At 46.7% G+C, this 21,842-nt stretch overlaps 1 protein-coding gene across 1 annotated transcript in view; it reads right to left on the bottom strand.

The window, feature by feature from the left end:
* LOC147646680 (serine/threonine-protein kinase PAK 3-like) overlaps positions 1–21,112 on the bottom strand; it is a 32,336-nt gene extending 11,224 nt beyond the window's left edge. The window contains exons 1-5 of the mRNA XM_086873092.1: positions 21,034–21,112; positions 14,616–14,679; positions 13,870–13,918; positions 13,379–13,491; positions 12,669–12,786 (exon numbers count right to left, since the gene is read on the bottom strand). Of these exons, the coding sequence (XP_086729218.1) occupies positions 12,669–12,786; positions 13,379–13,491; positions 13,870–13,918; positions 14,616–14,679; positions 21,034–21,112 (423 nt within the window). The remainder of the gene's footprint in view (positions 1–12,668; positions 12,787–13,378; positions 13,492–13,869; positions 13,919–14,615; positions 14,680–21,033) is intronic.
* Positions 21,113–21,842: the final 730 nt, after the last annotated feature.

Here is a 21,842-nt window from a genome sequence, read left to right as displayed (position 1 = left end):
CAGGACTATACACAACACAATTACCATAAGCAGTTTGTTCCATGTAAATGACACCAAACTTGCAAACTCACAGCTAAAACTAACGTTAAATGAACTTTCACAGATGCTTACACTACCTCTTGAACGGGGAAATTCTTATACTTTATACTAACATAATAATTACTACACAGGCTAAACTCTTAAACTATTATCTAACTACTTTTAACACACGTGCTCTGGTATATATGTAGTCTAAGCGTGAAAGCAATTTGCTGAAAGGGTAAACACACAACTACAATTTGCTTTATATACAGTTAGATGGAGTCTCTACACTTTTCTTAGATCTTCTACAGAATTTCCTTCACAAACAGACTATGATTTAACACGATTCAGTCTTGGAACGTTCACTGCTCCCGTGATGTCAGCTGGCAGCTGATCGGTGACTGAGGGCTTTGATGTTCAGGTTGTTCTTCACATCCTTCTAAATCTTAAAACAAAGGATAACTGAAAAATTGGTAGAGACACAACATCATAATAACAACATAAAATTTCTGTTGGCAACTGTCTGTGTAGTGTTCAGACACAACTGTGTCCTGACAGCTCCACTTCTGATCCATGTCTGGAGTAACAAGGCTGTGTGGTGACTTCTCTGTTCACTGGATCTCGTGTGTTCAGAGGCAGACAGTCTGGTCAGATGGACAGGTGACCTTTTTGAACCTGCCAACAAAACACAGACACTTCTCCCCTTGAAGTTAATGAATTACACTAATCAAAATGCTTTTAGGATATCAATTTTCCCCGTTTTCTTAAAAAAAAAAAAAAATGAGATGTACTTCTGTTATAAACATCAACATCAACACAAACCCATATATACAAGGATTAAGAACCTATAGCAGTTAAAAAATCAATTAAATCATAAACATTATTAATAAGATATGTAATATAAAACTACTATTAATTACTAAAACACTGCACCAGCATCCCATAGTTAGCAAACAAACAGAAACAAAAAATCATCAGTAAAGGATTGGATAACCACCTCTGGAAATGATTCTCCAAGCTCACTTCAAAATTGATCCAGCTGTCATATTAATAGGGTCAAATTGCTGAGTCAAAAAGTGACTCAAATACTGATTTGGGACAGAAAACATCTGGATCTGCTGGCAAACATTCTGTCCAGGTAAAGTTAAGGCTTGGCCAGGGCCTGGCTTTAAACTGGAAAGATGCCTCTTAACTCATTTCTAAAACAAGGTTCTCAATAGTAGCAGCTAGGAGATGCTCACAGCACAGCAAACTGTTAAAATGCATTTGTACAAAGCAAATGATCAGAAGTCTCAGGTACCAGACCAATCAAACCATGCAGCAGTTGGTTTAATCTGAAGCCTCTCCCATGGCAGCTGATCCTCAGCAATGGTACATCTTCTTAAAATTCTGGAAACACTGAAAAATAAGAAAGCTATAACAAACAAAACTGCAGAGATTGTAACAACCAATAGAACTCCCGATGAAGTCAAGGGTGTCACAGACTGCATTCCCTTCTATCCACAAGCAGGTGTTCATCAGTGTTCTGTCACAGCTGTTTCAGTTGTGGCTATCTTCATCTCTCTAGGAAAATAACTATACTTTGCAGTTTAGACAAGTGTCTCCAATAAAACATAAACAATTTAAATTAAACAGTATTTAAAATTAATAAAATTAATTATAACAAAAGGAAATAACAAAACTTAACCTTAAAAGAATATCTAAGTTATAAAACTTAACTTAAAAACATTCAAGCCTAAATATAATAAAACTTGACTTTTCTTAATTCTATTAACACTTAATCTATATTAAATAAAAACATACCTTAATCTTATTCTGTTACTACAAAAAGGCAACTAAAATTTTGATATATACCCTTTAAACACAATATAATAGTAACATGGATTCACTATGAAGATTATAAAAATGTAACAAATCCATCACAATTCTATGTCATCTAGCTTTGAGAATAACTCACAATAACTGCAAATGTTACTAAAAATACTCATTCATAACAGGAATTTGCCTAGTATATGTTTAAATTGGTTAGGATTTTAAAGTGCAGTTTTTCTAGAGAAAAACCACAACAACACAGGATTTGGCCAAGTTGCCATTCAGCTTTTGTAGCACTTTTCAGAAACATTAAGTCTAATTCTTAAACTAAAATCTAAAATCCAAATTGGTATATATGCAGTTATATGTGTTTTATATAACAAAAGGACTCACATTGAAATTACCTTATTAAAATTGTGGAAAAAACAAGCAAATGGGTAATATATACTTTAACTTAACTTTGTCTTGTACAGTAAAGTTCTCTTAACTAATTAATTTTTTTAAACCATAAATATCTTTTGTAGATAACATCAATTGGAAGGTTTTCTTAGAAGCTGTAAATCATACCATATTTTAACCTTAGGTTTTAAAACTAATTATTGCAAGGTAACTTCTGTTAATATTCACCTTAAACACCTTTTTTTTGAAAAGGGGCCTTTTTAAACTTTCAAAGAATCATAATAACTTCTCCAGGAAAACTCTAAAAACTACAACTAATACTTACTTACATAATTACTTAAAACACAAAATTAACTCTAAAAGGGTATATAAAAACATTCAAAAAACCCATGAATCATGACTTTTTAACAAACTGGGTACTATCCCTGTGCTTTTTCTTAGAGAGGGAGCGGGGGGATGGACTGCCCGCCCTGCTGCTGCTCTCTGCTGCTGTTATCTTTCTTCACATTCTCCACATACTCTCGCAGAAAAAAACCCCAAAAACCTCACAAAGTTAACTTTAACACATACAGTTGTTTCTCTCAATCTCTCTTGTTCACTGAGAGAGGAAAAAAGGGGCACAACTTTTACAAAAGCAGGCGATGCAAAGACACAAAAGTCTCATAGGACCAGGTGGTAACAACGGTGACCATTGCAGCTTATCAACTTCTAATTACAGTGATGAAGTTTGAATTAGATACCATATAGTTTGTGATTTTTTGGCTATTGTGTCTCTTTTTGAAGCTGTCTGAGCCACCTGTTCCTGCTCAGCTGTTTCTGTAATTGTTCAGTGTGGCCTTGGAACTTTTTCTGCACTGCTTCTGCCCCGGGGGTGCCCCTGCTCTCTGCGCACACCTCAGTGCTCCCCCATGTCCCCCTGGTTCGGGTGGAAACCAATCTAAATTTGGATTCTTTTCCTCCAGGGTAGCAAAGTTGGAACTTAAATAAGATTGTAGTGTTAAGAGTGACTCCAAAAGTGAAGCAAATAGTTCAGGATATATCACATCCTGCCGTAACTGAACAGATTCTGTTCGTTGTTTCAGCGTTGCTGTGGAATTTCTTTCTCATTATTTCCTTCTCTCTGACTCTCCCTCCCTCTTTCCATGGGCAGCACGGATAGGAGTGTTTGCCCAGCAGTGGGAGGTAAAGGAATGAGCATACCCATAAGCAAGAAGTCCAGGGAGCTCCTTGCACAAATCAAAACCCTTAAGCTGTGGCTTTTCTAAAAAGCAGGTAAATAAATCATGTGCTGCTTGCCTTTCCATCTTACCGTCAGCGCTGTTGCAGCCCTACAAGGTTTGGCAGCACGTTACGGCCAGGACTCTCCTCTGAGGTCGCCTGGGGCGCGGCACCGTTGCTTTTCGCCGTCCTTGCTGCGGAGGACCCGTCCCCTGTCGCCGACTCCCATGGCCTTCGCTTTTTAATGTCCCAAAGGTCCCAAAGATCCCAAGGGTCCCATTTGTTCGGGCGCCATTTGATGAGTTTGGCGGGAGACAAGCAGCACTCAATATGAATGATCAGCAAGTCTCATTTATTGGCAACTCCAAACTCCCTATATAACATCAATAATTAGGCTCACACATAGTGCAAAAGCAAGCTCATTATTGGGTATTTTGTTTAAGGACAACTCCACCTAGTTCCACATTCTTGTGGTCGTTCATCTGTGCTGAATTCACATTCTTCTGATCACAGTGTCCTGTTCTCAGTTCACAGTTATCACTAAGGTCTTTCTGATATTGCAACATCTCATACCAACTACACTCCACTGTTGTTTAATTCTTTCTCAGCTAATTGCTGCATGGGAACACGACCTTTGTTAGCTAGCCACTCTTTCACACTGTTGAGCTTCGGGAGCCTCCCGGGAAGCACCAGCCCTCCCCAGCCCACCCTTGGTAGGACTTTTCTTTTTCTCTCTGCTGACGATTTTATCCCCAAAACTGCTGTGGGAACGTTGTATCCAAGCACATCCTCCAGCCCTGCACTTTCCTCCTGTGAATTCCCTGTGCAGGGAATGTGGCTGTGCTTTTCCCTGCTCTGTTCACTGACAAACAAACCTGAGCCCGTGGGACAGTCAGAGCTCCTTCATGCAATGAAATCAGGTTGTGTTTCTCATGGCATGTTCTGGAGGAGCTTTTCTTGGTGTGTCTTGTGCTGCTGGAAATGACACAAGAGCCAGGAGGGAACAGAAGCTGCTGCTGCCCGTTGGCTCAGGGCCAGGGAACCAAGTTGTGCTCCCGGGCAGTTGGGCCCTGCTGGAAGCAGAGCCGCGTTTCCCTTGAGCAGCTCAAGCTTGTGACAGCTCCAAACAGGAAACCTCAGCAGAAAACTCTTCCTCCAAACTCAGCTGCTTTCCCTCCTGCAGCTGTTTGGGAAAGAGCCTCAAAGCACAGACTCTGCTGGGAGCCATTGGTGCATTTCCTCCCTCCCGGCAGCAGCAGCTCCTGAGCCCTTCACGGGCTCCTGGCCCTTCCCAAACCCTTCAGCTCCCTTGGAACTCTCAGCACTCACTAACATGTGCATTTCTTTCATATTTAAACTGCATTTAAACTTCTCTATTTCTCTCCTCTCTATCTTTTTAATCTCCTCTTTATCTCCTTTAATCCCGTCAGCACCAGTAGGATGGGGATGGAGTCTTGGGGTGGGTGTGGGATGAACTGAGGATCCAGCAGAGAAGGGCAAGGCAGAGGGGAGAGGACTCAGCCAACCCTTCTCCTGCTCTCTCCTCCCCCAGGCTCCAGCTAAAGCAAGTCAGACTGGAAAGGATCCCACAAATGCTGTGTTCTCCTCCCTCTGAGCTTGGCTGGGGATCCTCAGCTTCAGCCTGGTGCAGTGATGGCTTAGATTCTCTAATTTGAGTTTTTTGGCTAATGCACTAAATAATGTGGTGGGTTTAGCACTGGCTGAAATCTCCAGGGCACTTACTCATTTCTCACTGTGAGATATGGATTAGGAGAAGGGCAAACCAGGCTTAAAACTTAGAACATATAAAGAAACTTTATTAACAGGACTACAAGAATGAGAAACCAGAATAAAACCTCCAGAAACCTTTTCTCTCCCTGAATTACTTTTGTTTTGTTTTGTTTTAACAGATAATGTAGAGATAAAACATGGGGTTTTTAGACAGTATTAATTATAAAATAGTTTTTATTAGATTTTGTTATGTCATGGAAACATTTTTACAAGAAACGGGTTTTTTGTGGTTTTTTATTTTTACAGATCCTAGTTGCCTGGGAAGAAGTTTTGCTATCGTGACATTTTTTGTCATTTTTACAGCCCTCCTAGAGGTGTGTCTATGGGTTATGAATTCATGGGGTGTTATTTTAAGGACGAGTTGTTTGAAGGCAAAGGTTCTCTTCATTTGTTTTTGTGATCATCATTGGAAACAGAAGTTTTCTTCTCTCCCTGGGGGCAAAGGGCATTTTATTATTTTTATTTGTTTTTCTGTTCAAACTTTTATGGGATAACAGTTACTTTAACATGTGTTTGGTTTCTTTAATGGATGCTTTTGGTTAGATTTACAGTTTGAATATTATTTTATACTTTTTTCATTAATTAAAGGAGTTATTTTGTATATCATTGTTTATTTCTATGGCTTTACTATAAGAATATTTTTGTTTCAATTGCCAGTTTTTAATTTCTTTTCTATCTAAGATTTGACTTTTTTTTTAACTCACTTTGATGTTTTTATGTTGTTTTTTGGTGTGTTGCTACTCTGTCCTTTTCTGTCCCTGGAGAGATGAACAAGGTTTGTAGGTCTCATGTCTGTATTGAAAGGGTTAATATCTTGCCCAGGCTCATAATCTTCCTAGTGTTCCAAATAAATAGGTACTGTGAGGGATGCATATCACAGCTGAGCACCCACTGCACAATCTGCTTTGGATTAAATCCCATCTCCGTCTTCATCAGCTCACAGTCACTGTGACACTATTCCTGCATGGAAGAAACAGGCTGGGATGCCCCTTTCTGCTTTTGGTCCTTTTATTGGCAAATGAAATATTCTATTTGAAAACCTTCAAACCCTGGAGTTTCTTTGTATTTTCACCTGAAAATGCTGCCAGCCGAGGTTCCCAAGTGTGTGGTACGTGTTTGTGTGCACAGAGCAAAGGTGTCAGCCTGTGTGCGTGGCCCGGGTGTCTGTCAATGTCCATTGAAGCAGACGGCTGGAAGGGGGCTCTGCCCGCCCTGCGCTGCTCCGGGGCTGGGGCTGGGCTGGCAGAGGCTGCAGAGCGCTCTGAGAGGCACAGCCTCAGCCCCGGCCGCCATCTTGTGCATGGTGGCACAGCCTCAGCCCCGGCCGCCATCTTGTGCATGGTGGCACAGCCTCAGCCCCAGCCGCCATCTTGTGCATGGTGGCACAGCCTCAGCCCCGGCCGGCATCTTGTGCACGGTGGCACAGCCTCAGCCCCGGCCGCCATCTTGTGCACGGTGGCACAGCCTCAGCCCCGGCCGCCATCTTGTGCATGGTGGCACAGCCTCAGCCCCGGCCGCCATCTCGTGCATGGTGGCAGCTCTGAGGGCTGTGCGAGGGACGCTCTTCCCCAGCGCTGTTTCACGTCCTTTCCTTTCCCGGGATGGCATTTGGAAATATTTCTTTGGCCCTATCAATACACAACTCACTGTCTTACTCACTTCATGCTTAGAAGGTTCTAAGAAGAAAATGAAAAGCATAGTGTGATTACGATGAGCAAAACGTAATCAAGAAAACAGTACTCCATAGTGTAGGGCCTACAGAGCAGGGATTTGTTTATTCAATGCCAGGAGTGAGGAGGAAAGCTCCACCACAAACTCACTTGTCCATTCTTTGCACAGGACAAGCTTTTAAACTTTTTTAACTTGATGGGCACATTCTACTTTCCTAAGCTTCATATTTTCTAATTCTGTGATTATGGAAGCCCTTCCAGCAGGGCTCTGCACGAGATAGTTGTCAGCCTCCTGGTGGTTGTTTTGGATGAAGGCTCAGGAGCTACCTGAATTCAAAAGCCCTATTTGTTACACTTCAACACTTTCCTTTTCTGGGAATTCAACACAAACTTACAGTCAGTAAGTTCTGCAAGTTCTCTTGCTGCGTGAGGCCACATTGTGTATTTCATTCAGCAATTCATGAAGAAAACACAAATTGCCTACTGAGACCCTTCTGCTCCCTCCCAAATCACTACTCAAGAACAAGCCTCAGGCACATGCCCATAGTCCCTCTCTGCCAGCAGCTCCGAGGTGCATTGCACAGTGCTTGCGGTGCCCTAGAGAGCACCAAGCAGGCTGGCCTGGTGCCCCTGAATATTTCTGCAAAGCCCTCTGCATTTCACACCTTTGCTGTGGCTCAGTGCAGAGCTCCAGGATTGCAGGCGCTTGGTCCCAGAGCTGTGTGAGGCAGTGGCTCGTGCAGATGTGCCCCAACTTGCTGTCACTGCCTCACACTGGCCTCGTTCCCCTGGCAGAAATGCCGTGCCTGAAGGACACTGCCCTGTGCTGGAGCCTGCGGAGCAGCCCGGCTCCCTCCCCCTGTGCCCAGAGTGCTGCACACACTGCTGACCATTGCCAGGAGTTCCAGGGCAGGCGGCAGAAGAGCAGCACTGGTCAGGCAGGGCAGCAGCCCTGGGCTGCTCTTTGCCTTTCTCTCCTCCTGTGCAGACTCCAGACAGCCCATGGCACCAGTGTGTGCTGTGCCCAGCACGGCGCCGCTTCCCCTCAGGAGCAGCCAGCTGCCAGCTTGGCTCTGAGAGCGGAGGATTTGCCTGGTGCCAGCAAGAGGCAGCCAGGGCCAGGCTGCTGCCTCTTGCAGCTCCAAGGGCCTCCTTCCAGCCTGCCTCTGCCGAGGCTCAGGCTTCTCTGGGCTCTGTCAGGGCTCTGCTGGGGCTCCAGCCTGGCCAAGGCCGGGCCCGCTCTCACCTCACAGGCGCTGACAGCTCTGCACCACAGGAGACCTTGCACAGCACCCTCACTGCTCTTTCTGCTTTCTCTCTTCAGCCAGACTGTCCTCCAGCCAAAGAGATTTCTCTTAGGGATACAAATCCAAGTGGCAGGAACCCAAATACTCTCGAGTCACATCTGCACAGCCTGCATCTGCACAGGATGTTTGCGTTGCACCGCTCCTCCTTTGGTTTTTCCTGCAAATGCCATTGCTGTTTCTGCCTCAAATAGAAATGCCAGAGCTGGGCAAAACTTGGCCAGTTGGCCATATTCCAAAGGCAGTGTGGTCTGGAGAGGATGAATGAAGAGGAGCCTTCCCCCCTTACAAACTGTACCAAAGAAGCCATCAATGTCACTTTCCACCTCTAAGAAAAAACTGACAGTTCAGAAGGAAATGTTGAGCTTTCTCACAGGGTCAGAAGGAGAGAAATGTTCCAAAGGAGTTGAGATTTTAGAAATTTTATTTAAAATCCTACTCTACAATCCTACACTACAAACCTACACTACCATCCTGCACTACAATCCTACTCTATAATCCTATTCTACAATCCTACTCTGCAATCCTACTCTATAATCCTACTCTAAGTTTTTCATGGAGAAGACAGTTTATAAATTGATTGTTGCATTCCTGCCTCCTCCTTCCACTTCTTCACTGCAACGATGAGAGGTGCCAAGCTGGACCCAGGCATGGCCGATGTTATAAATTGATGCTGCAGAAAGGAAAATAAAACAACAAGAAAGCATGATTTTCCAAGCTAAGAGCTTCAAAGGCAGGGGAATACTTTTGAAATTAAATGGGGATTGAGTCAGAGTAGGTCAGGAGCATGGGGCAAGAGTGGCACAGGTTGCCCCAAGAGCTGGTAGGTGGCCCACCCCTGGAAATATCTGAGGTGTGAGTATCCTGATCTCTTGAAAGATGTCCCTGCTCATTGCAGGACACAGACTAGGTGACCTTTCCATGTCCCTGTGTGTTAGTTTGAGATGAATTGACATTTAGGGAAAGAAGTAAGAAACCCCGCACGGAAGTGATTTCTTTGAGAGAAGCTGCTGGGAGCTTCCTCTGTGCCTGAGACAGGCCAATGGCTGGCTAGTTCTGAGAACTGACAACATTTTGCACCATTTAGAAATGAGATGTGCCTGTGTGATGATGCACATTTTGAAAACCACCAGCCCGGGCACTGGCCCTCTTTGCTTCCGGAGCCCGAAGGTAACGGAGCTCTGGTGAGGCCGGCCCTGCTCGCCCACGGCCTGTGCTCCTGGGGGAGGCCGGGCCAGAGCCCAGCGGCTCCCGGGCGGGGGATGGAGGCTGCGGGACCCCAGCCCCAGGCTGGGCCAGGCCACGGCTGCTGACATCTTGCCCACACTAAACCCTCTCCCCGGCGTGCAGCGACGGCTCCAGGCCGAGCCTCCCCTCCCAGCGGCTCCCGGGCAGAGAGAGGGGCCCAGCACAGCCTGAAATCCAACACCGTGACTGCCATGACCTGGGTGAGATTGAACCCTTTCACTGCACAGGTGAGACCTTTCTTATTCTTGTGGGCCTGCTAATAAAATTTGTTATTCCTTTGAAGTTTGAAGCCTGTTTTGCCCTTCTCCGAATCCAGAGCTCCCAGCAAGAAATGAGTAAGTGCCCTGGTGATTTTAGCCAGCGCTAAAACCCAGCACTCCCTGCCAGCCCAGCCCAGTCTAGGATTGCTCCCCACTGTCAGCTGAACAGCACCAAGGTTGGAAGGGAGGAGGATGGGGGCTCATCTGATGCCTTGGATTTCAGTGGAGGAGGAGCCCATCCCTGTTTCACCTGCAGCCCTTTTGGCATTTTACCTGCAGCAGCTCCTTGGCAGACCAGCGCTGCGCCTCGCCTTTCTGCAGGCAGCATCTCAGGAAGTCACGCAGCAAAGGCGAGAATTGCTCGGGCTGCCACAGCTGTGGGGTCCCTTCTGTGGCTATGTGGAATTTAGCCTGGGGAAAAAGGAAACACAAGGCTCCACCTGCTTCTTTCCCATCTGGAACTGCTCTCCCAGAGCCCATTGTTCCAGCTCCACTCTGCAGTGGCAGTTTTTGCCCTGGCAGAGAGGCAGAGATGACTTTCCTGTAGCATTTGGATGACGACTTTCCTGTATCATGAAAAAACCCAAGCCCCAAAGCCACAGCTCTGCCAACATCCAGCAGATCTTGCCTTGGCAGCTGATTTCATTGCCTGATCTAGTTAGTGGCAACTACATCAGCAAATACGTGTTTCCTTCTCGGAGGATTCCCAGCAGCTTGGCAGCCTTTTTGGAAGAGGGATTTTGCTATTCTAACTAACTCTACTATTTCCAAGGATTCTTACATGAAAAGAATCTCTGCAGTGCTTGTTGGTCCCTTAAGCACAGCTGCCATAAAACAAAACTCATCAGGCTTTCTGTACTGCTCTTGAAAATGATGGTAATTGGAAGAAAAGAAAGGAAATGCAGCAGGTGTTCCTCAGGGAAGGAAACAATCCTTTGGAATCTCATTTTCAACACAGACTCATTAAGATGCCTCCACAAATGTATTGGGTTGAAAATGCCTGTTTGGGCACACAGGAGCCACCTGCAGCTCTGTCTCTCAGCACTCTGAAAGTTTCAGGTTCCTTTATGTGGCAAAAGGAAAATATTCATGGTGAAATCAGAAGTGTCATCCCTGTGGTAACCCTGTGCTCGTTGGATTCTCAAGTCAATGCATTAACGCTGTGCCCATCCCAGAAAGTGCCAGGAAACAAACAGGAGGTTTTGGCAGGCTCTCCCCGTCACCAGGCTCCAGCTTGGTGATATGGAGAAAGTGGCTTGGGTTAGGAAAGAAGGTGGTCACTGAGTGTCTCAGCAGCACTGCACAAGAAGCAGAAGAGACTCTGGCTTTACAGCCTCATCTCCAGGTTTCAGGCAAGTTTCCCTGTGAGAAGAATGGGGCTGCACCTCTTCTCTCAAAAGCACTGTTTTAGAAACTTGGTTTGCTTTGAGTTTCTTTGCTTCATTTCTGGAAAGATAACACCAGCTCTGAGATGCTTGTTTCCTATTCTTGGGGCCATCTACACAGCCAAAAGAGCTGGAATGACTTCTAAGGCAAAGCAAAATGCTGCCTGAGAATGGAGATGGTTTGGGCGAGGTAAGGCTTGAGTTCCCCCAGTGCTGCAACCAAAGCTCCAGCAGATGCTGATGTGCTGCAGGGCCATTTGTAGAAGGGGCCTTGGTGGAAGTACTTCCAGCAGATGGCCATGGGATTTTGTGCAGTGAGCAGAGAACACGGGACAGGTGAGAAAGACAGCGGGATCAGAGAGTATTTGCTCCTTACCGATTGAGCAGTGAAACTGTCATAAGGAGTTTTTTGTTCGGCCATTTCAATTGCCACAATTCCAAAAGACCACACGTCCACTTTGGGGCCATATGGTTGACGCTTCACCACTTCAGGTGCCATCCACCAAGGAGTCCCGGTCACCGAGCACCGCTGATTTTGCTCAGGGGTGAGCTGAGCAGAAAGGCCAAAATCAGCTGAGGAGAAAGCAAAATACTCTTTTAATTTTAATACTCTCAATTAGGAAACCAAGCCAGAGAATTCCCCAGTGGAAGTTTGAGAATGTGCAGTTGAATTTCCTGGACAACACTCCCTGCTCTCTTTCCTTAGGGCTTTAGCCAAGGAAATATGAATTGGCCACTTCAAACATCCCCCCATTTCTTACACTTCCTCCAGCAGTGCCTTTTGTTCCCCTGAAGGTTTAGATTGCAGCTCCCTCCCTCTGGAAGGAACACACACAGACACACACAGAGCAATAGCACTCTTGGCTGCTTGTGGTTCCTTGTCATAGCTGTGTGAACCCTGCAACTGTGCCTTCAGCCCACAGCAGGGGGGACCCCTGCACTGCCAGCAGCAGCATTTTTGGGGAGCTGGCAGTCACTGAAAGCAGCCCCACACCCCCCATTCCTGGAAGGCTGAAGCTGAGCAAGAATACACTGACCCAGCTTGACAGAGCCGTCGGTTCTGAGAAGGATGTTGTTGCTCTTGACATCTCGATGGATCACGTGGTTGGAGTGAAGAAAATCCAGTCCTTGCAGGCACTGAGAGAGAAAAGAGAACCAGGGGGGCAAAAAGTAGTGCTGTGAGTTCATCGCACAAGCAAGGAAACAGCTGTGGAAGGTTCCCTTTGCAGGGGAATGGGGAGGAATGGCAGAACACAGCGCCATTGAGAGCAAGAGCCTGCTGCTCCCACAGTAGCAGAGCAGCACCTTTCTCAGTGGAGAACTGCAAATGCCAATGCAAGAGACAGAGATAGAATACAAGAGCAGGGGATAAGAGTACAGGAAGTGAGTCCAGTGAGTGTAGGGGCACTGACAGACAGTTCCCTTGAGATGCTCTTGCTTGCCCATAGCCAAGCAGCAACACAGAAACCAAGCTTGGCCCATGAAATCACTCCCATTCTGAGCCCCTGTTTCCCAGACAATGCAGCTCAAGGCCTTGGAAGCACAGATGGGATCCCTGACCTCCCGACTGACAGCTGCAATCTCTCCTTCAGACATTTGAATCTCGTCGATGAGATCTCTCAGAGTGCCTCCGTCCATGTACTCCATCACCAGCCAGAGTTCCTCATGCACAAGGTAGCTGAAAAAAGGAAACAAGGCCATGCAGGTGAACATGCACGCCTAGGTTGGTTTTTTGCTTGAGTCTTGTTTCTGGGTCCCTTGGAGACAAGGGCAGAAGTAAAGGCATAGACATTGCCTCTAGGCTGTGCAGTGTTTGCAGTCTGTGCTGTCTCAAGGAGAAAGGCAGTTTAGGAAGAGCCCAGATAAAAAACCTGTCACGCATGGCATTTCTGGAAATAAGCACCTAGTCTTCCTGGCATGCACAGCAATGGAAAAGAGGGGCAACAATGCAAGGGCAATCCTCTCTTGGATGGTTCATCAGCATTTAAGAAACTTGAAAAACTGAGTCCCAAAGAACTGTGGAGGCAATGAACTTACAAGGTATTGAATTCTTAAGATAGGGCTGATGCAGGTTTTTGAACAATTTTCAGTCTGCATTTGCCAGGGTGGATTCATGCAGACAAAATGCAGTCTCTTCCCATCCATTGGAGATAAGTAGAGAAATAATCATTAACAACTCTATTTCCTGCCACTGACCAAAGTGGGGTTTTAAGCTCTCATGCTTGTAGTATGTAAACAAACATTCAAGGGATAGGACCGTGACCACTCACCTGGCTAAGTAATTCACGATCCTGGGACTCCTATTACTCTCCATGATCCTGATTTCATTCATGGTTAGTATCTTCCTATTCACTCCTTGCACATTTATTTTCTTTATGGCCACCTCAAATGACATTGAAAAGGAGTAACTTGAGACAATTGGTAGCATGAGACCACAACACACATGGAGCAAGTGATTTTGGAATGGCACAGCCAAGCTGAACCAAAGTGCCTTGTGATTAGACCTCATCACCGGAGTAATTAGGGAGTGACATTCCAACAGCCCATTTCTCTGCTCCCTTGGGGGTCAGTTACAGGACATGTGGCCACTGGCAATTTGCCTTGTCCACAAAGCCTGTTCCAAGTGCAATTTGCAGGCTGGCTCCAGTCTGTGCTTCTTGTGCCTTTTCAGCACAGCTCTACTCAAAGCTCCAGCCACAGCTGTCAGCAGTGGGGAAAGGCCTGGAGAGCAGCAGAGGCTGCAGGGGCTGTTGACATTTACCTCTCCTCCTGTTGCAATGTCAAGTGCTCTGGAAACCTCTCCAAAACCCCTAGAAAAAAAAACAGCAGCAAAGAAAGGAGAAGCCATTTAGATCTTGCAGTGGAAGCCAGTCCAGACAGGAGAGCTCTGCTGTAAATGCCTAAAAGCTGCAGGTTGCAGGAGGGGTGTGCCAGAAGGCAGATGATGCATTTTCCCCTCAAGTGCCTGGGCACTGGGCCTGTTCCTGAAGCCTTGGGCTTTACTGCCTCAGCTCCAAAAGGCAGCTTATTCCTTCATCTCGGCTATCAGCTTCTAAACTGTGCAATTCTAATCCTGAGCATGGAGTATTTCCTGTAGCAAACTCTTGGAGAGAAATGTTCCTGAGAACTGTTATCTGACAGCTCTCATTGGGGGTAGGTTGTGCTTTCAGGCAAGCAAGATTCTTCTCCTTTCATTAGTGTGGCCAGATGATTTGGAGACATCCAAAAATGTGAAGGAAATGAATCCTGAGCTGTCCCACACTTGAGAGACAAGCAGATTTCCCAGGTTCTGTTCCTTGCTGCAGGCAAGACCTTGGCAGCATGGAGATGTCTTTGACAATGCCTTCTGAGCACACTTGACAAATTCTGGCCAGTACTGAGAGATGGGGCAGACTAAGCCCGCTGTCTAAACATGTGGACAACTTGTCTGACTTCCCACTTGATGGATATTCCCCCAGTGAAACACCTGGCCCGTGGCTGTGTAGACGTGACTGTGGTTGGACTTACCCTCTGCCAAGACTTTCCAGTTCAATGTATTTTGTGATGGGATTTTCCTTGTTCACCATCCTCCCTGAGGGAAACAAAATGCAAGATGCTGACTTTCAGGCAGAGATCCGAACTTGCAGGAGATGCCAAAGGCAGCCCCGCTGTCTGGGGCTCTGAACCCTCTGTGGTCAGCTGGGCAGCAAGCACAGCATCAACAAGACAGGCAGTTGTGCAGTACAAATGGGCAGCAGAGAGACTGATTTTGTCCAGTCCTTGGAAGGAAATGAAGCACAGAGAGCACAGCAGGGCACAGCACAAGGCTGGCAAAGGCCAAGCATGAGCACTGACAAGCAATGGCAAGAAGACACAGCCAGCCTGAGCCCCTGACAAGCTGTGGCCCCCGTTCAGGACACAACAGCATTGCCTTGGAGATCAGACACAGCCAGGTGCAGATCAAGGCCCTTTTGTGTCCCTGCAGGTGAAGGTAGACACCAAATCAGCTGGGATCTTTTCTCAGCCCCACCAGGTCTTTTCTGAGAGCACAGCACTGGCAGCTGTTATGGGCAAGAAGCAGATTAAATGGGTTGTGCTGCAGAATCACAAAGGGCTTGATGTGTTTTCCCAGAGACTGATCTGAGCAGGGCTTGGGCCAATAGGTAGGATTCTAAGAGTCATGGGAATGGCTGGGAATCAGGGATGAAAAAGTGCCATGGATCTGAGGAATACACAGCACAGGGGCTGCAGGCTCGCTCCTGAGAAATGCCTGCAGTGCTGTTTTATCTGATCACACCACGTCGATGTGTCTCTTGGACACATCTTTAGAAAAATAAAACTAGGATACTAATTACAGATTGTTATACAAGTATCTGTTTCTTCATTGTGGGCCCAATGAAAACATCTCTTGCTCTCTGTTTCTGCTGTCACCTGATGTTCTTTCAAAGGAGTCCTCACTGACAAAAATACAGCATTCTCATAAAAACCTTGTAGATGTAGTAGAGGCAATAAAAACAGTCCTAAAAATGACACCAGTAAGACACATGGGGCAGAACAGCTCTTTCAGGATGGAGAAAAAAAAACCTACCAAAAAACCACCAAAGCCAAAACAAAAATCTATAAAAAACACCACACAGAAAACAGAACCACAACAAAAAGACAAAATCCCAAATCAGTTTCTGTGAAGTCTTTTGGTGCTGACAACAGGTGGGAAGTCGGGAGTCTAAGGAGAATTTAGGAATTAAATACTCTGTTCAGTTTGGCCACTAGCACACAGAACTTGCATAGATCATTTGCTGGGCCACAGCCTTCTGCTGATCCAAGAACAATTCCTGCTTCTGCCTTTAGTGGCAAGGGAATGCCAGGCAAAGCCGAGCCAGTCCAAGCTGCCCTCAGAGGCAGCAGGAGCAGCCAGAGCGCTCTCTCGCTGCCTCAGAGCACAGCAGTTCCTGTGGGGAGTCCTAAATGTCTCTGGGACACCAAAGTGAGGAGGATCATTTGCTACAGCTCTGCTGGCACGTGCACACATTACACTGTCCCTCAGACAAGAAATACACCAGATGTACTCAGTTGCTCCACGAAGTCTCCCAGGCTCTCCTGGAGCTGAGCAGCAGATGTGTCACTGCTGGAAATGGACAAACTGCCCCGGCTCCACTGCTCAGCTTGGGCAACAAAGGCTCCTTTAGATGCTGCTGCTGCTGCTGCTGCTACAGCAGATTGCATGGAAGAGCCTGTGTAGATCTGCGAGAAGAAAGGAGTTTGTGTCAGAAAGCTGGCTGGCAGAGATTACCCCGAGTTCCCTTTTCAAATGCAAGCCGTTAGGAAGTTGCTGTTAGCCACATGCAAAGCTCATCAGCTGGATTTTTTGGATGCCCGCTTCTGGAACCAAATGGTCAAAACCCAAGGTTGGTTTTAATCAAGTTGATGGCCAGTTTCATATTCCATTTTCCTGGATTTTCTGAAGGATGACTGCAACAACGACCATTGCACTTCCTCCCAAGGATCCCTTTCCCCCTCCAAGGGCTGCAGACACATTTGCAGCTCCTTGTTCTAATGTTGGAGCTCCTCCCCCTCAGTCCTCTTTTCCTGCACCATCTTCAGAAGGTGCTCAGCCTGCAGCACTTGTGCTTGGGACAGTACCTGTGCCTGCCGCCGACCTTGGGGCTCTTCATCAGCCGGCATTTGCTGGAAGCCTTCGCAGGCTGCCAGGTGAGATATCAACACGTCCACCTCAAGTCAAAGAGAACAAAGCAGTCAGAGACCACAGCTTGTCCCTGTGTGCCAAGGCTCATTGACTGTGAGCAAAGGGAAAGAGCAGGACAGCAGCAGATTCACCAAGGGATACAGACAGCTTGCAGCTTGTATTCCAAATCTGTCTGGGGGACTGTGTTCACTTGCAAAAAGCCCTGAAGAAACAAGGAGAGCAGGAGCAGGCCAGCAGGAATCCCTTGAGATGAGTGCTGGCAAAAGGGGCAAATGACTGGTGCCACTGTCCAGGGCAGCAGCTGAGATTGAGCACAGCAGGAAATGTCCTTCCAAGCAGCTGGGATAGACACTACAGCAGGATGGCACTGAGAGGCATCAGCCCAGCCCCCTGCTGCTCTGCAGAGGAAAGGCAAGAAGGGCAGAAAGCACCAGACTGCAGTGACTGCTGTGCCTGTCGCTCTTTCACTCACTCGATTTTCTAGAGCCTCTTGCTGCTGAGCGAGGAGATCTAATTTCTCTTGGATGATTCTCCTTTCTTCCTCCAGCCTGTTCTCCCTTGCCCTGATCCTAGCCTCAGCTTCCTGCAGCTCTGCCAGAAGCTCCTCCTCGGAGGCCTGTGAAGAACGACAGAGAGGAATTTCCATGAGTGGAGTGTCTGCCTCACTTTCACTCACCTGGTTTCGTTGATTTCCTCTCTGCCAGTGGAGATTCATCTCCTCCTCGATGTTTCTCCTTTCTTCCTCAGGCCTCCTCTTCACTGCCATGATGGCCATCGGAGCTTCGGGCAGCTCTGCTTGGGGCTCTGCCTCGATGTTCTGTACACACAAATGGAGAGCAAGTGCCTGGGAGCTGCCCTTTTCAGGCCTGCCCTGCCACTCCTGCCCTTCTGACATCTACACTCTTGTTAGAAATCCTGCTCAGTCAGGAGACAAGGATGTGTGCAATTGGATCCTCTGCTGCAGGTCAGAGAGCCTCTATGGCCACCTCAGGATATGGAAGAGGACCAAGGTGTTTCTCCTCCCTCTTTTGTCAGCTGAGAATTCTGAGTGGCACTGACAGAGATCCTCAAAAGGCCCCACCAACAAATTAATTGACACACCCCTAGGGATGCCAATGAAGGAAGCCATGGGTCATGTAATGCATGTATGACCAAAGTCACCAAAAACCACCTAAACCACCTAAACCATGGAATTGTCTCACCTCACTAGGACAGGCAGAAATTTAGAGGTTAAACAGGGAGTGTCAGGACAGAAGAGGCAGGAGGAGGAAAACAGCTCTGAGGAGAAAAAACAACCATCTCTAAAGGGGTTCTTAGCAACAAAAGACAGCACTCAAGGACTTGCAGCTTTGCCCCCACACTAGGCTCCAATGCAGTTTCCAAAGCTGCAGACTTCACCACAAAACGTATCAAGAGAAACTTGCCACTTGTGGATTTTGCCTCAGAAGAAGGGTTCAGAACTACACAGTTTGTTTCTTTGGCCACACAGGACAAGAATGGCTGGCCACAGCTGCATGGACAACACAATCATCTCCTTGCAGCTTATCAAAAGCCAAAAGACAGGTGGCCTAAAAGACTCTGCAGAAGTGAAGAATTACTCCAGAAAACTGCAGAACACTTCTCCAGGTCATCCTGAGGTTTCCAAAAAGAGACAGCAAACAAAGCAAGCCCTGTGAGCCCCAGAAATGCCATGTGAGCCCTTGGCCATGGCTTGGCAGAAGCCAAGAGACAGAGCTTCCCTGAGCCAAGCAGCCAGCTGCTCACCCGCAGGCAGCAGCGCTTTGGGGCCTCAGCACGACGGCTCAAAGCCCAATTTCCAGCTGCCACGGGATGGGGGAATGGCTGGGTGCTGGCAGGACTCCAGCACTCAGCATCCTCAGCCAGCAACAGCAAGTGCTGGCTGCTCAGAAACTTGCAGCTCTGCCTTGCACTAAAGACAGCAGCACCCAGCACTGGCACTTACTGTCTGGGCATGGTCAGGCTGGGCTGTGACCACAGCTGGAGGCTCGTGCTCCTTTTGCTCATTTTGCTCCTCTTTGGCCTCTTCTCCAGGAGCAGAGGGAGCCACAGCAGAGTCTGCTCTTGCTTCTGGGCTCTGTGGACAGATGGTGGAGTTAGGGACAGGCAGCTCCCTATCATTTAGAACCTTATTTCTCTTCAGCTCGATTTCTACAACCAGCTCTACCAAGCACAAATCATCAGCTTTGATAGCAATGGGATTCTGAGTCTCTCCAACTAAATTAAAATGGGTTAATTCAGCCAGGCTGCAAATAGTTCTGAATTAGAGAGTTCACCCTGGCTACTATCAGCAAGCAACGTTCTCTCTGCAAATCTGAGCTTTGAGTTCTTTTAAAGCTCTGCAATGAAAATTAGGAAATAGCCAACAATGCCTTTGCTATTGCTGTTTTAAACATGGAAATGGATCTTCTTTCAGCCCACCCAGCTGGCCCTCTGCACTCTACTGCCACAGGCCAAGCTCACAGTTCCCTGCACAATTCTGAAACACCAGGAACATCAAATGTTCCTTTCTGACTCACCTCAGGATCGGCACCTCTGAACACACGGCTCAGATGACCTGCAGTGGGCAAGGAAAATGAACCAAATTCTTTGAGAAAACTGGAGAGAACCGTGGCCTATTTAGAACAGCATCTGAGAAGATCTCCCAGTCTACATTTTCAAAGGTGTCCTGCTTGACTGGTGTGGTTTAAAGCAACAACTTCAAAAAAATCACTAGAAAAGTTACTTGTATCTTGCAGTGAGATATGGATTAGAACAAGAGCAAAACAGGCTTAAAACTTAAATGGAATAAAGAAAGTTCATTAACAAAAACTACAAGAATAAGAAACCAGAATAAAACTTCCAGAACAACCCTTTTCTCCCCCACTACCCAACCATTCCCTTGTTTACATGACAACATAGAGACAAAAATACTTTGGAACTTTGGTGTTTACAACAGTCCCAATTCCTGCTGGAGTCTTTTCATCAGTCTTTGTAGAGAAACAAAAGTCTTCTTCTGCTATCTATGGAGTTTTTCACAAGAAAACTATTTTTCTTCATAGCTTTCTATTTCTCTGATGCCAGCTGTCAGGAAATCTGCCATCAGTTATCTCCTCCCATTTCCCATCACTCTGAGGTGTGTTATGGGTCATGAGTCTAGGGATGTCATTTTTAAGAATGAGTTATTCAAAGACAAAAGTTCTCTTTATCTGTTTTTCTGAGCCCCCCTGGAAACAGAAGTTTTCTTTTTGCTTCTTAAAAGCCCAAATCTTCAACTCTTACTTCTCCCCCTCTGTTCCAGCATCTCACAGTGTCACAACTACTTCATCATTTGCTCAAAATCCTCACTTGGAAACACTCCATTCCTCCCAATATACTCTGTCATGAATTAAAGGAGGTTTTATTCAGAAAACTACTGTCCATCTCCATAGCTTTAACAGAAAAATATTTCAGCTTATTAAAAGCATCTCCTTCTTCCTCTTCCCCCTCTAAATTTATTTTTTTTCATCACTGTCTTTGATGGGCTGATGGTTGATCACTCCCTCTCTCTCTCTCTCTGGAAAAAAAGGATTAATCTGCATGTCTCATGCAGGCAGTAAAAGAGTTAAAATCTTGCCAAAGGTGCAGATGTTGATGGTGTCAGGTTTCAGTTCAATGGCAGAAACTGCAAACCAAGTCAGGCCGGCCGGCTCCGTTTCTCCCCCCACCCCGCCCTCTGCAGCCTTGTCCGGCCTGGAGGGGGGGAGGAGGCCGAGACAGAGCCCTGTGACCTCGTCAGAAGCCAGAAACCAAAGAGAGCAAGAAATTCCCGGCCTCACATCTTCAGGTGGTGTTCACAGGTTGATCTCACTTCTCAATAGTTAAAACCGCTGCCAATTCTCACCCATGGCCAGGAATTAGTCAGGAGAAAAAACTCCCATCAGCCTCCAGCAGTTTCAACTTCCCGAGCTCTCAGAGCTATCTTAAAAGTAAAGTCACCCCAAGAGATTGAGCCAGCAAAGTGAGGAAATGCCAGACTCTGCTGCCACAGGCTCTCCCGTGGAGGGAACAGAAGCCCTGCAAATGCTGCCCGCAGCCCCCTGGCTACAGACACCCCGTGTTTTGCTGAAGGTGTTGACAGGAGCTTGACCAAACCAGGGGCATCCTCATGGTCTTTGTGTTTCAATAGCAACCCGGTCACTAAGAAAGAGCAGGGAGACCTACAAAAGCCAGCTCAGGTTCCAGCCAGGGAAAACCTCTACTTACGTGCCAGGTTGGTGAGGTAATATCCAGAATATCCGATGACATAGATGGTGCAAACGGCAACAGCGAGCTGCTCCATCATTGTAGCACTGCTGTGCCAGTTTGCACACTCTGCTCCACCACAAAAACAAACACGGCTCCTGTCAGTGTGCAGCTGCCCACTGACAAACGCCTCAAGCAGGAGGATGCTCCTGCACTGAGCAAGCCCAAGAGCTGCTCTGACCCTGAGGCCTTCCGTGCACCAAGGCAACCTTGGGATGTCACCACGACAAGGTGGCATCCATGCCCTGACATCACAAAGCCAATGCTCTGCGCTGCTCTGGGAATTGATGCAGAGCAACCCAACCTTCCCTACAGCAAACACAAAATTGCCTGGCAGGTTCTCCTCTGTCACAAAGGGTCACAAATCCTTTGGTGGGCTGTGGGAAATGGAAAGACAGAAACTTCCACAGATACTGAAGGGTTTGATTGACAGCCTTGGAAGGAGCTTGGGTTCATGCAATGCTAAAGGTTCACAGACATTGAGTCGAGAATTCATAAGCTTATGTTCCTATAGCTGCAAGTAAGAATATGCCATAAGCAAATAAAAAACTGCATTGAGTGAGATGGTGGAGAGTTTTCAACTGTAATTGTGTGATTTTATAGAGTAAGCTATGAATCTAAATATTATCCTAAGAAGCACATGTGTGTAGGTGAGCTAGCAGTCTATTGGGTGAAAAGCAGACACAGTGCAGCAGAACTTGGCAAAGGTGAAAGGTGATTAAGTAATAATAAACCTCTTCAATTTAGTGCATTAGCCAAAAAACTCAAAT

The sequence above is a fragment of the Cyanistes caeruleus genome, unplaced genomic scaffold (assembly GCF_971803275.1).
Source record: "Cyanistes caeruleus unplaced genomic scaffold, bCyaCae1.hap1.1 HAP1_SCAFFOLD_87, whole genome shotgun sequence".
In the NCBI taxonomy this organism is placed as follows: domain Eukaryota; kingdom Metazoa; phylum Chordata; class Aves; order Passeriformes; family Paridae; genus Cyanistes; species Cyanistes caeruleus.
This window is presented reverse-complemented; position numbering and strand designations above follow the sequence as displayed.